The sequence below is a fragment of the Lytechinus variegatus genome, chromosome 3 (assembly GCF_018143015.1).
Source record: "Lytechinus variegatus isolate NC3 chromosome 3, Lvar_3.0, whole genome shotgun sequence".
NCBI classification, from domain to species: domain Eukaryota; kingdom Metazoa; phylum Echinodermata; class Echinoidea; order Temnopleuroida; family Toxopneustidae; genus Lytechinus; species Lytechinus variegatus.
The window spans coordinates 57,356,572-57,372,540 of NC_054742.1; the positions used below are offsets into that span (position 1 = coordinate 57,356,572).

Below are 15,969 nucleotides of genomic sequence, written 5' to 3' on the forward strand. Positions count from 1 at the left end.
TCAAAACAAAATTGTGTCCCACCTACTTGCAAAAATAAATATTGTGATCTATGTTTCTACACAACAGAAGTGCATTCACATATTTGAAAATTCAATGATTTTTTTCTACTCTAATCTACTAAGCAAAATGATCACTGCTGATGAAGGTGATCATCAATGGGCAAACCATCACTTTCAAGGCAAGCTTGGATGTATCTTTCTGAAGCAAAGCTGGAGAAAGAGCAAGTACATCCAGCTTGCCGAGGAAGTGATAGTTTGCATCGTCACCAGAAATCAAGAGGTGATTTTATGCTTTATATTCCATATAGAAAAACCATTATAAATAAAGAAACTAATTAGTGATATTCATATGTCTTAATATGACTTAATGGTGTTAAAGATATTCCCAAAATCATTGTGAAATCTTATTTTAGCTTAATTAAAAATGTTTTGGCTAAAAATGTTTTGCCTTTGGGAATAAAGATCAAGATATGTGTTACTTTTCTTTCATTCAGCTTTATAATATTGGACAAAACATTTTTTTCTTACCAGACTATTACATATCGGTGCAATAAACAGTATTTCACACTTTTTCAGAAGTAGAATGAGACTTATGATTACAAATATCAAGTTTTTATCCATTCAAGACCCTATCCCTACTGGTGGCCCAATAAATAACATTTTATCACAATTTTATAGCAAGTTTGATGTTCAGAATTGCCCATTCATCATTCATGGGTCTGCGGTCAAGTAGCCTCGTGGTGATATTAGATACATCAATCTCACTAAGGCGTACAACCCTCATATTCCTGTGATGCACAATGAGTCACTAACACCAAAGTAATTACCAATGATAAAGCCATTATTCCTGCAAAAAAGCAGACATTTTCTGACCAATGTCCACTTTGACCATGGTCAGTGTTAGTTTATGAATAATAAGAGCTTAGCCGCATGACTGACCATTTTGATCCGTTTCCTTTGCACGATTCATACGCGGCTAACTGTAGATTGTGACTCACTAATTGCCAAATCAATTAGCACACCCAATATTTTCAATAAATGCATGGATCTATTAGCGCTGTGGATTTCTGGCATGGCTGTCAAGCTCTTAGCAACATGCTGGGTTTCAAGGCATGCCTGATAGGGAAGGTAAATGTCAGAGGTGTTGTTTGCTTTTCTATGAATGGAGCTTGGCACGCCTCTTCTCCTTTTACTCTCTGTCAAGTTAACTCTTTTAATCAAAGGTCAATTTGTTGTGTAACTACAAAATAAGTCATGGTTTGAATACATCATTGGCAGTCATTAAAACCATTGTATAACACATACCACTGTGCAAACCCATTTTGGAGAATATCACTTCAAAGTTTACTATAATTTCCAAATTTGGTACCTCAGCCTTCAACATTTTCATTGCTAGTAAAAATACATGGATGGAAAGACCAAGACAATCGTTTGACATTAATATCTTTTTATTTTACACAAAACCAAGAATCAGATAAAATATCGCAAAAAAAAAGCTACATGCTTGTAATTTTGGTTTAAGCAGTTTAGATTTCCCCTGTACAAAAATGCCATAGGGGATACAACAACCCTGATGCCGATTTGAATACGCATGATCAAGCAAAACGTTGTATCGCTCTTTCACACGTGAAGTCAATTCAGTGCAGATATCACGATTTGGCCACTATTTGCTTTGCTACAGTACACATTTCCAATGGGATTTGCACATTTTATCAAAAACTTGCATCGCCATGAAAATCCCCACATATCTAAAATAAATTGCTGCCTAGAATTTTATGCAAAAATATCACAATCGATTATTAACCAAAATTGACTGATGCGACGGTTCAGATGAATGCTGACGACATGTTCCATTCATTTTTCAACGTTTCACTGGATATGACACTACGTACAGTACAGTAGTAAATTTGAATACTTTCATAAAGCATTTGAAAATAAAACTTCTTCTTTGGTATTTTGAAACAAACTGGATTTGTTATCAACTGGCATGCTTTTATTTTGTTGCTACAGAGCTTATCATACACAGGTTTCTTATTTACTCTTGAGTTGGCCACTGCACGGTTTATTTCTTTTATTTCTCTGTACTTTTGGTTTGTGTTTTGCAATTTTAATCATCACGTGCATCAAAAAAGAACTAAAAAAAATTATTTGTTAAAAAGAAACCTTGTCCAGAAGCATTTTGCTTCTAAGATTTTCTCTATATCTGTTTTATGTAAGTAAAGTTTGTCCAAAATTAATGATTACAGTTCAGTTTGTAATGTAACAGATTTATGGAAATGTCATACTTCAATCTTTGTGAAACAACCACAGGGCTCCTTCTTACTAAGAGTTGTGATTATTTCAATGAAATCTCAACTATAGAAAGCCAGCGAATCCAACATCTAAAATGCACATGCCCATTCTATAAGTACTTTCTCATTTATTTATTTTTTGAATGTTATGAGGGAGATTTTTATCCTCTTCCTGTGTCATAGATTCCTGACAATGAAATCGTAACATCTTGATTTTCTGTGAAGTCTTAAAAGATGGTGTAACAGGATATTCTATGAGAGGAGGATCTATATACAGCATTAAACAGACCACGCCGCGTGCACACATCACGACATATGACTCAGACGTCATTTGGTTTTCAGCTGTAGCCAAAGGGAAAACATACTGATTCTATCAATAATGAATAAAAAAGAGTTGAGAAATGGAATGGGAAGGGGTTGTGGAGTGGTTTTCAGTTGTAGACTGAGGGGGGGGGGGCACTAATTCTCTCTGTAATGATTATAAAGGAGTTAACTTGGGGAGGGAGGGGTGTGGTTTTTCTGCTATGATTATTGGTATTTCTCTCTTAAACTGTGCACTAATTCTCTCTGTAATGATATAAAGTAGTCAAGTTGGGGATGGGAGGGGTGTGGAGTGGCTTTCAGCTGCTGTAGCCAGGGGGGGGGCAATAATTCTCTCTATAATAATCATAAGGAGTTAAGTTGGGGATGGGAGGAGTGTGGAGTAGTTTTTAGCTGTAGACTGAGGGGGATACTTATTCTCTCTGTAATGATCATAAAAAGGGGTCGAGTAGGGGAGGGGAGGGGTGTGGACTGAGAGGGGGGCACTAATTCTCTCTGAAATGATTATAAAGGAGTCAAATTGGGGATGGGAGGGGTGTGGAGTGGCTTTCAGCTGCTGTAGCCAGGGGGGGGGCAATAATTCTCTCTATAATAATCATAAAGGAGTTAAGTTGGGGATGGGAGGAGTGTGGAGTGGTTTTTAGCTGTAGACTGAGGGGGATACTTATTCTCTCTGTAATGATCATAAAAGGGGTCGAGTAGGGAGGGGAGGGGTGTGGACTGAGAGGGGGGCACTAATTCTCTCTGAAATGATTATAAAGGAGTCAAATTGGGGATGGGAGGGATTTGGAGTGGTTTTTCAGCTGTAGACTGAGGGGGGGGGGGGGGTAATACATGATCCTTAATGTATTAAATGGGATGAGGATGGGATGTGGTGTGGTGTAATCTCTTTAAAAATCATAAATTTAAGTTTGTTTTACCCCTGAGTCATATCGATTATTTTGAAAACGGGTGTTCGACAGCTCTAATTTGATCGAACAACGATGCATCGAATATTGAAGGCGGGGAAAATTTAGTCTTTTGTTTTTGCGTCGATGCAATGCGCTTTGCATATGCACTACGCACTGACGGTATGCGCTGGCGTTGGCCGGGTGAGCGTTGCACAAGCAGATGACAGAGCAAAGTTCGTTTGTATTTTCCATGATCACAAAACACACAAAAAAAGGCCGGGGACCAAAGCAGAATTCTTCCCAAACTATCTTCAACAATGATATTTGCAGATGACAACATATAAGTTTAAAATGAAACAATAATAAAGACATGAATCACGCAGAGTCGATCCGAATGATTTTCGGTCAACTAGCATTCGCAGTCCATTCACCAGCCCCATCCGCAGCTCCGTACACTCACTCTCCCGAAACAACAGGCGTGCTTGACGTCAGCGCCAGCAAACAAGTGCAATCAACGGAGAGCGCTGTAACTTGCCTGAGATTGTGTAGTTGGATCCAAAATGAGCTCCAAATAAATTTATGGGAAAAATACGTAATTTTCTCTGGATGGTCATTTGAATTGCTATTCAATGCTGATATAACGATTGTGAGGAAAGATTGTGGAATATGAGTTATGACGATGTTCGAGAATTAATCCTGATGACAATCCAGTTTTTTAGACGCAATTGAGCATGCGATCAAAATAAATATGAATGTTTCGAATCGAGCCCTAAATTCATCAAATTATTACGATTTAACAAGATTTTATGGTCATACTAAGAATATTGACGATGTCAGCAAAGTATGTTATGTTCGTATGGAAGAATTAATACTGGGATTATTTCTATTGTTATTCCAAGAATCATCATAAATTATCTCGGCACGAGCAGACGAGTAAGACTCGAACTATGATCGAAATAAACTTCAAATTAATGGTGAATAGCATCATAATTACTCATTCGGTTTCATTTTGGGGGCAATAGAAATCAAGTAAGTAGTAGTAAAGTTGGACATTACTGATATTTTGATGATTGTGTAAACCAAATGAATCGGCCGGCCGACGTATTTTTTTTTTCGATGCACCGATTTTGCAAAATCTGCACCGGTGTTCGATGACATCGATCGAACACCGATTTTAAAATCGATTCGACTCAGGCTTAGTTTTTTTATTTTGAAAATAAATCATTGTTTCCTTTTTTTTAATCTTAGTGTGAACAAATGGTTATCTCAGGAAGATGTGAACACATTAGAAGACATAATTTTTACTGTGTAACTAAAATTTGGCTCTGTATCAATCTTTTCTTTTTCAAATAATTATTTCAAGACATTACATGTAGTTGCCCCCAAAATAACATTGCTCATAAACAGTCCTGCAGTTGTGGCAAATCGTTAATCACAAGCTTGGAAGATGTAGACAATGTGAAACATAAGAGTCACTTTTAACTTATTAAAATCAATTGTCTATACTGTATATAATAAGCAAACAATCTTTGATACCAACACTATTTGACTACTTTTATAAAAATTCATTGCAATTTTGAACTTCTGAGTGATATCATGAAAATGTCATCAAGCAACATTAATCTCAGTATGATGTGAACAGAGCAAAAGAATATGAGCACTTGCACAACATACTACTACTACACTACACAACAAATCTGACGCATCCGAGAATATATTAGCAATGGTACACTATGCTTTACGATCTGACATGAGAATTGGTAAATCGTGTTAAAAATTATTTGTATCCCTACATATGTAATCAACAAAGTTTAAAGGTCGCAATCCTCTCGTTTTATGAGGGAGGCGCAACAAAAGTAAATAACTTCCTCCTCACTGCGGAAACAGTGACCATCGATTCTGATAACTATGTTTAATTACTGTGGTGGAGAAAGGTAAAAGATCTCCATAACTTTCATCTTTTGTTTTGTGATCTCTCCAACTAATTTTGAACCCTCATTAAAAGTCAAGTATATGTGCCATCTAGTCTATCTTTTAAGGACTTCTTGATTGTCCATGTTTCTGAATACAAAAGCATACTTTCTACACATGACCTAAATATGGAGAGTTTTGTTGACAGAGAAATATTTGATTCCAAAATTAAATGCAGCTTATTACATGCATTCCATGCAAGAGCTTTCCTAGATAGAAAGTCTTTTCTTGAGTCGCTTATGTAATATTTAAAATCAAAGTCAATATATGTGTATAATAAATATAACATCCCTGACAATATATATTTTGAGGGCCATGTCAAACAAGCATTAGCTCAGCTTTCAGGCAGTCAAGAAGAAAATTTGTTTGATAATTCTTACAATAATTGAAGTTTACAAGAAAGTTATACATTTTGTTGCTGTATTTTGCTGTTTTTACAAGCTGCCACAAACTTCAATTTAGTCAACTTTTGTAAATAAGTTTTTATTTTATGTGTAATTTGAATGCCTGTGCTCTAAATTTCAGATCAAAATTTATTTAAAAGAATAAGACATGATTGAAATTTTGGTTGATTTTAAGCACAGCCCTATACAATAGGAGTCTCCTGAACGGCGCACAGAGGTCATAAACCAAACCTAGAAAATGTGCATCATGCATTGACTTATTCTACGAACTGTCACAAATCATGGGGTTTATGTTGTGACCTAAATTTTTTTTTTCATAAAATCAAACAATTTCTGAGATACCTGTGTTTCATTTCAAATATTGATATAAATTTGAAATGCTAAGAAAACTTTGCATAACATTAAATAATCAAATTTATGCTGTAAATAATTGTAAATAATTGCTTTGGGTTCCTTTAACACAAGAAATTATGAGCATCAGGAAAGCATCCAAACTCAGAACAGGAATTTATTAGGTTGATTTATGGTTTGCACCATCATGAAAAGGATAGTTGGGTGGTCAAATTACAAAAAATCGACTTACAACACAACTATTTACAAATATCGTTTGAGACCAGGCAAGGATTAGGACAATTTGTAAAATCACTGATTTACAATAAATACACAATTCTAGCTATCGACAATAACCAAAAGTTCCTGGATAAATTTGAAATTTGCTTTGTGCACTGAACTAGATATTCTCCTTGCTCAGTTATATGTGACCCAACAACTTCTGGGCCCCCGTATTACAAGAGTTACAATTGATCGAATCAATCATAACTCTATGGAAATCCATCAGTGTCATAATTTATTTCTACAGGAAATTTGCAAAATGTCCTTTGCAAACAAAGGAGAAAACACCAAATTGTCAAGAAATCAATGAATTTATACATTCATATCTAGAATTTTTTTAAACAAACATGCAATTGATTGGATCAATCGCAACTCTTTGTAAGACAGGCCCCTGGTCTATTTTACTATATTCAGCACTAGTCTAGTGGTATCTGCCATCTCACCAGATTCTCACTCTCTTCTTACATTTCGAGGAGGAATCTTTGCAAAACCTGCCCAGCCTACTTGTGTTGTCTCTCTTGCTGTATACTATTCTTACCTTCATGCCACCAAAAGTTACTGGCCCATATTCTGAAGTTGGGTTTAACCTAAACTCCAGTTCAAAGTTGTGGTTTAAGTATGGATAGCCAATTGTTACAGTAGAGATATCATATTTCAGCTCATTTGGCTCTCAAATCACTCATAATTGTCTAGGAAGTATAAAAAAAGATGATTGTCTTCACCATCGATGAATCAGGAAAGAGCACAGCAAACATAAGAAACATACAACTTAATAAAAATATTGACACTTTTGGCTTCCCATAATTTTAGCACAGAATTAAACCAAGGTCTGAGTTAAACCTGACTTCAGAATACGGGCCATTGGGTCACACAAAGCAAAAGGCATGAGCTACCTCTGGGAACGCTTGGTTATTGTCGATAGCGAGAATTCTAAACTTGGGAACGGGGGTTTGGTCCTACCTTTCCTAGCATGGTGTCATCTATACTCAGTACTCCTGTGTTCTCTGTGTACAGCTTGATTTTGACTACAGGTAGTGGGTGGATGGTCGTGAAGTCCCCTTGCGTATCCCAACTGGATGGAACACAAAACAAATCAATTGAATCACAAAGAATATTCCATACTAGCGAAGTTACTTATTAGTGAAGAAATGGAGATGACTAAATAGCAGAAAAGGGAAAACATGATAGATCAGACCTGCCAACCTTCTACAACAAAAAGAAGTATTCTTAGAAGGAAAAAAAGGTATTTTTGACCCCCAAAAGAGTATCTTTAAAGATCTCTCTCAACAGAAAATTTGCCAGCCTGTAACAGTGAGATCGGTGAAAAAAACTGTGAAATGACTACTTGAAAACTCGATAATTCACCATTTTAAACATTGGCTCGTAAGCAAGAATTTACTTGTTCTTTTCATGCAACAAGTTACAGGCATGACAGTGATTTTTACCCGGTCTGGGACCGTCGGACCAGCGCTAATGTTGTGCACTGTGTATAATACATACTCCATGATCGGAAATTTAAAAAAAGTAACAAATCATACAAAAAAGTATTGGCGTATTCATAGCAAAAAAGAGGAACAAATACTCTAAAATTTTATGCATCAATTATGCATAGTTCAATGTGTACATCGAGAAGCATCTGATAAAGAATGCATGCTTTTGTCACAACATGCTCCATTGATGCATGTTACTTAAGCCTGAACATGTGGAATTACAATTGTTTAACATTTATGGATCAGTCAAGTTGGCCCTTATTTTCAAATCTGTAAGAATTGAAATACTGTTTAATTCAAACAATAAAACAAAAGATATCTCATTTGCATGTGACTGAACTGTGAATATAACTATTTTGTGAAAAATAGGCGAAACTTCAAAATGTCATAACTTTCTTATTTTACATCCAATTTTGATGAAATTTTCAGCATTATGCTTGTCAAATTTTCTCTATCAATTCAAATCAACATTTTTCTAAGGTGGACTTGACCTTAAAAATTATGTAAATGTAAATTGGAAACACAATATTTTAGCCCTTGGCTTCAGTGAGTGCATTATAATTTGTGCATTATGCTTAAAATAAACCATGAAAAATGAGTAGTGATTTTACATACAGATCTCATACAGTTTCATACTGTAAAACAGTTTATATGCTGCCCTATGGTGAATTTTAGTAAAACCATGGGTTCTAGTGGGATCCGTGGTAAAGCACTGGCTTATAATTGAGTCTCGGCAGGGGATAAGAAGCCTGTGTCTACCGCCTATATACACAGCTATTGCCACTCCTAATTAAGAACCAGAACTGACATTGATGTATTGCATCTCCTCTGCAAAGTCTACCAGTGTTTGTTTTCTTCATCAACCTCCCAAACCTGACTAAGATAAACACTCCCCTCACTTCCTAAGCCAGGCTGAAATGGGATGAAGTCGATCTGCACCGCCGTGTGTCAAAGGTCAACTAATTCATCACACCAAAAGTCAATATTGACACCTCATAAATTAATTTGAAGGTGGTTGGAAGCATTGCTGGGATGAAGGATTTATGATTAGGGTTCTTCTTTGTCTTTACAGGTTAAATCTTCTGATTGATGATAAAAGTAATTTAGAATAGAAATGAGGTGATTGAATGGTAACTTTTTTTAAAGGGTGGCGCACCCTATATTCCATTAGATGATGGCACAGAGGAAGAACAAATTTCTTGACCTCATAATATTTCTATTGAGGAAACACAGTTTTTTATGAGTTGAGAGACTTTTAAGAGGGAAAGATTTACCAGAACTCTAAATATAGGTAAAGTTCTTTGAACCGAAAGGCTTGGGTTGTCAATCCAACTGTAGCACTTGCATCCTTTGGCAAGGTGTCTACATACATTTACCACTCTCCATCCAGGTGAAGTAAATGGGTACCTGATAGTAAGATGTTCAATGAATGGTCAAGCATCCGATCAGAACAACCATGCTAAAGCCGGTGTAAAAGTATGCAGCACTTTGAAACAGTGGTATCTGTTTCATATCATCATTACTTTATAAAGTAGTCCTGCTTGCTTCTATCACTTACGAATCCACGCTACTTGCTATACGGCCGGCAAGCAAGATATAACCCAGTACTTTGGACAACATATCTTAAGGCTAAGCTTTTAAATGCAACAGCCTTGTTGCTCGGCAATCTATGAGTATGGGAATTTCAGTCCAAAAGCTAGTGATCCTGATTGGGTAATTGACCAGATAAATCAACCTAGAGACTACAGAAGGACACTTGGCAGACATCTAATTAATCCCATTTCATTTTAGGGGTACAAGTGAAAGTTAAAAGAAGAAAAGATGGTTAACTGGGGTGTACACTTTGACAGCTTCCACTCCAAATCCTGTAATAAAAACCCAACCCATTCCCATTCTTAGAGGGGGTATCTCCGAAAAAAGCATTAATAAGTTGTTTGGCGGACTGCGGGGGGGGGGGGGTTGAATCAGGTTTGACAAATGCTTCTCCGTTAATTTGTCTAAAGTTAAGGGGAGGATTTATGAAAAGGTTTTTGGTTCAGAATCAAATGAGGATTATGATGAAAGTTAAGGTAATGCTCGAAAACTTGGGCTTTGGTTTGGCTTAATGAGAGCATTTTCAGTGGGAACAATCGTTGCAGGAGCATATGTCGTGGAACCTATGTTCTACTTACGTTGGTTTACTTGCTTCTGCCTGGTCCGTCTGTAGTTTCTCACCTCCTTCTACTTCCATGGTGCAGTATACGATCCTGTTCGGTGCTAGGAATTTCAAGCCTTGCACTTCCATCACCACTACCTGTTGGGTATATCAAGAGTGATATATTCATCAATTATGTGTTCTGCACATCAATAAGTAGGTGATGATCAATAATTATAGTTAAATCCCGGGGAGCGTTTCATCAACATTTGTCACCCGACAAGTTGTCAGATCTGACGACTTTCCTTGACTTTGATTGGCTGATAAGCATTGCTACTATGGTAACCGCCGGATTAAACATCTGACAAGTCCTTTTAATGAAACGCCGACCAGAGCATTTTGTTCTTTAAACATCTCATTAAGACATGTATGTTTCATATGACCATTTGCTTTATAACAAATTAGGTACAATGTAGGATTTCTCTCTCCCTCTTTCTCTCTGCTTAAAAAGTTGTGCATAAAGAGTATTCCCTTGTATTGGGATTTCATTCACTGTTTCCCTGTTCCCCCCCCCCAAAAAAAAAAAACATACTGATAATAATGACTGTACAAGGTATTTATACATCATCTAGTACATGTATATTAAATATTTCACACCAAGATGCAGAATTATGTGGATTTGAAGTTAGGTACATGGCATAAACTGTGGTGTTGATTGGTGTACATAAAGGACTGCACTAGTCATTATATTCTGGTGTTAAATTGGTGTCAGTTCAACACATATGGGTGTTATTACCACCCATTTGGTCGTTACTAGTATATTATTAAGTGTTATGTTCAATCTCTTAGGTATCATATATCCACCTGAGTGTCTATGGACACCAACTGGCATCAATTTTAACACCCATTTTTTTCAGTGTAGGTTTCAATAGAAAGGAAGTGATAACACCAACCTCCATGAGTTAACTAGGGCACCAATTCACATTTCAAATTCAAATTCATTTATTTCACATCTCTTAAAAAACAGGGTACAATGTATTAGTGAGTTAATCTAATTGAGTAAACACAACATTGACAGATGTACATTATTTAGACAAAATGACTTCACAATCTCCTTCAAAATTATCTCTTTCCCCAGCTATCCCATACAAACACAACTGAAAATTCAATAGAAAAGGAAAATACATAATCAAATTTGATCCCCCAATTCCGTTGCATACTGCAATTTGTAGGCAAACAGACTTGGATTTTGAAGCATAATATACTTGGTTTAGAATCACCTAGTTCTTTTAATTTGATATGCGTGACATCAGTTCCGTTCTCTTTTCATCTGAGTAAAATGCAATTACAAGAATGAATAGGCTTCGAAAAAAAACAGGTTTGGGTTACCTCTGGCATCAATTGGATACAATCATGTTTCCGGAATATCTACAGGAAAACCTGTTCACCGAGTACAGTAATTTTTCATTAAGCACGAGCCAGCACACTAAGTGAAAAATATTTTTGTAAAGATCCATAAGAGAAAGGAAAAAAAAGTGAATTTTTCTAAAATTGAGTCTTAACAGAATACATAAAGGTCTTGTCTGTATTTATATCAGGGGTTGCCACTGGGTCTCCCTAAAATATCTGAGAATGTTTGAGGGTGGGGGCGAAGCCCAAAGTGAGGTCCAGAGGGGGCAGTGCCATGGCAGGGATTCATGGGGTTGGAGCCCCATTAAGCCCCCTTGAAGCTACCCAACATGCCCCCAAATTAACGCTCTTACACACAACTGACTTGAACTCATTTAGTGGCATTCTAGGACAAAGTTCTACAACACTAAAATAATAATTCACATTAAATTTTGAATTCTATTGTTTTTGTTTTTTTTGGGGGGGGGAGTTGGCATTGTTTTTTTTTTAAAGAAAAAAAATCAAAATTCCTACTTAAGTCTGAAAAGTGGCACCATATTTCAAGTGGCAGTTGAACCCGAGACATTACCTCCAATGTAAATGAGAGAACGACGTCTGATTTGGACAAGGTTGGCTCTGAATCCTCTGTTACTTCCATCATAGAAACTGCTGTATTTTGAGCTCTGAAAAAACAAAGAGATTTAATAAGAACAACAAGTGGAATGCCTCTGGCCGTCTCACCAGCATCACGCGATTCAACATAGCAGCAGTGCTGACTTTGAAAACTACTATAACTCGCACAAGATGTTCAGTGATACTTGGTTGCTCTTATTTCCACGTTTTATGAACTAGACCAATACACTTTACAGAGATAGGAAGGGTATTCAACAAATACAACCAATGTGACCAAAGTTCATTGACCTCACATGACCTTTGACCTTGATCATGTGACCTGAAACTTGCACAGGATATTCAGTGATACTTGATTACTCTTATGTCCAAGTTTCAAAAGTCAGATCAATAAACTTGCAAAGTTATGATGGTAATTCAACAGATACCCCCATTATTGCCAAATTTCATTGACCTTTGACCTTGGTCATGTGACCTAAAATGCGCACAGGATGTTCAGTGATACTTGATTACTCTTATGTCCAAGTTTCATGAATCAGATCCAAAAACTTTTAAAGTTTTGATTGTAATTCAACAGATACCCCCAAATCGTCCAAAGTTCATTGACCCTAAATGACCTTTGACCTTGGTCATGTGACGTGAAACTCATGCAGGATGTTTGGTGATACTTGATTAACCTTATGTCTAAGTTTAATGAACTAGGTCCATATATTTTCTAAGTTATGTCATTTCAAAAACTTAACCTCAGGTTAAGATTTTGATGTTGATTCCCCAACATGGTCTAAGTTCATTGACCCTAAATGACCTTTGACCTTGGTCATGTGACATGAAACTCTAATAGGATGTTAAGTAATACTTGATTAAGCTTATGGCCAAGTTTCATGAACTAGGTCCATATACTTTCTAAGTTATGATGTCATTTCAAAAACTTAACCTTAGGTTAAGATTTGATGTTGACGCCGCCGCCGTCGGAAAAGCGGCGCCTATAGTCTCACTCTGCTATGCAGGTGAGACAAAAACAATCCCTTCAATAAATACATATAAAAACAGTTCTTGTTTACGATATGTGCTTCAATATTCTCATTTTTTCAGAACTAATGGTACGGAGAAAAACAATTCTAGTTATTTTCATTGCATTTCTAGACATAAATGGCAAGTTAGCCACACCTTTTTGTTAAACTTTATCCTCCACTTTCTGTTCTCACAATGTTTTGGTCCATGCAAATTTGAGAAAAAAAAATAGTATTGGTTAATAACGACAGTCTGGGGTTAAGAAACTGCCATGAGAAATGGGCATATCTACTTATATAACACTCTATTTTCACCCTCAAATCCCTTTCTTTCTTTCTTTCTCTCTCTGTTTCTCTCAGACTCTCACCCTTATCTTACATTTTAATCAATCTCATATCCTGTCTTCAGTTTTACACATGTAATATAGAATCTTGATGCAGCTGAGTTCCAAAGTGACCTTTTTGTCGCCAACTATCCATCATCATTTCCCCAATCAAAGCTGCTTTCTTCAATTCAACAGGGATCTCTGTACATACATTCGGGGGCGACGAGTGTGTGGAATAACACCAGCACAGAAGCTTTCAATTCTTCCTAAGGTATCTCCTTCTAATGTATGCTTCCAAAGGAAAATGAATTTATAGAAAGTCCAATAATACATAATACCACGTTCATTGACCATAAATGACTTTTGAACGGTGAATTAAGACTTGTCAACTACACCCATATCCAAATTTCATTCACTCTATCCATAAACTTTCAAAGTTATGATGGCAATTCAACAATTACCCCAACATGGCCTGAGTTTATTGACCTTAACTGACCTTTGACCTTGGTCATGTGACCTGAAACTCACAGGGGATGTTCAGTGATACTTGATTACTCTTATATCCCAAGTTTTATGAACTAGATGCATAAACTTTCAGAGTAAGGATGGTAATTCAACAAATACCCCAAACACGGCCAAAGTTCATTGACCTTAAATGACCTTTGACCATGGTCATGTGACCTGAAACTCATACAGGATATTAAGTGGTACTTGACTAAAGTAATGTCAAAGTTTCATGAACTAGATCCATAAATTTTCAAAGTTATGATGGTAATTCAACAAATACCCCCAACTTGGCCAAAGTTCATTGACCCTAAATGACCATTGACCTTGGTCATGTGACCTGAAACTCAGGCAGGATGTTCACTAATACTTGATTAACTTTATGTCCAAGTTTCATGAACTAGATCCATAAACATTCAAAATTATGATGGTAATTCAACAGATACCCCCATTCGACCAAAGTTCATTGACCCTAAATGACCTTTGACCTTGGTCATGTGACCCGAAACTCAAGCAGGATGTTCACTAATACTTGATTAACCTTATACCCAAGTTTCATGAACTAGGTCCATATGCTTTCTAAGTTATGATGTCATTTCAAAAACTTAACCTTCGGTTAAGATTTTGAAAATAATTTTCCCAACATGGTCTAAGTTCATTGACCCTAAATGACCTTTGAACTTAGTCATGTGACCTGAAACTCAGACAGGATGTTCAGTAATACTTGATTAACCTTATGTCTAAGTTTCATGAACTAGGTCCATATACTTTCTAAGTTATGATGCCATTTCAAAAACTTAACCTTAGGTTAAGAATTGATGTTGACGCCGCCGCCGCCGTCGGAAAAACGGCGCCTATAGTCTCGCTCTGCTATGCAGGCGAGACAAAAATTGAGGGTTATGACACCCCCCCCCATTCACTACAATTTATATGCTAAGATATTTGATTAAATATTGCTAAAAATATAAATCATGAAATCCCTGTAAAACTTTGTCTGCCATATTAACTCCTTTCAATCCATCTATTCTTCTAAAGAACAATTATTCTATTTATTTTATTAGTTACATTATTCTAAACAATCAAAACAATCAAAAAATCAAGATTAACCGATTTAACCCTCCAAAAAATACCAAAATAAAATCATAATAAGAAGAGTTTGAAAACCCAGACTTCAGTGACTGCTTCAAGGGCAACCTGAAAACATACCTGTATAAGAGTGCTTTAATAGACATTGACTTATTGTTCAGACATGTATTATAATTTTTGTTGTTCTGCTCTGAAGCACATTGAGCATCTAATCAAGATGGAAAGTGCACTATACAAATCTCATTATTATTATTATCATGACTATGATAAATAATGAATTAATTAATCAATGCAATCATTCATTCATTAATCAATTAATTACTTAATCAATTGATTATTAATCAAAAAGAAAAAAACTTTGGTGACATGGGAAAAAGATGTACATTGCTGAATAATATAAATTATTCAGAGCCAAACCAAAATAACCAGAGTTGTCCACAATAGCCTACAGAAAAAATATCGCTCATTAGTGATATTAAGATTTACAGTTTCCTGTATGGAAAGTATTTTGAGACTATTCAAACCTTAATGATTGTCTAATTTTGTGGATGGCTTCATGGAACTTGATAAGTTGTGTCATTGAAGTTGGTTACACCACAGGGTATTGGTTTCCTTTGGGGGACCATGCTGTTTATTAAAACTGTTTTAAAGCTCATAATGAGAAAAAAATGTTTCATATCAAAGAGGTTGCATAAGTTCTAAAAATAGTGTTAAAAAGGTACATGTAATTTTACAGAGTGTATTTGATTTAAGACTCAAAAGTGTCTTAGCTGAAGTAGATGTTAAGTTGCTTTACATAGAACAGGATGTATAGGGTAAAGGGGACCAAGGCTCCTTAACACAAAGATCAAGCTTAATATGTGCACATTGTACAATCTCAAACTTCCAAGCAGTCAAAACAAAAAAAAGAA

The 15,969-nt window shown here is 36.0% G+C and overlaps 1 protein-coding gene across 1 annotated transcript in view; it reads right to left on the reverse strand.

The window, feature by feature from the left end:
* The window catches only part of LOC121411458 (calcium-dependent secretion activator 1-like), a 75,084-nt gene that overhangs the window by 37,371 nt on the left and 21,744 nt on the right, over positions 1–15,969 (reverse strand). Inside the window, 3 exon segments of the mRNA XM_041604206.1 lie at positions 7,450–7,561; positions 10,151–10,272; positions 12,092–12,185. Of these exon segments, the coding sequence (XP_041460140.1) occupies positions 7,450–7,561; positions 10,151–10,272; positions 12,092–12,185 (328 nt within the window).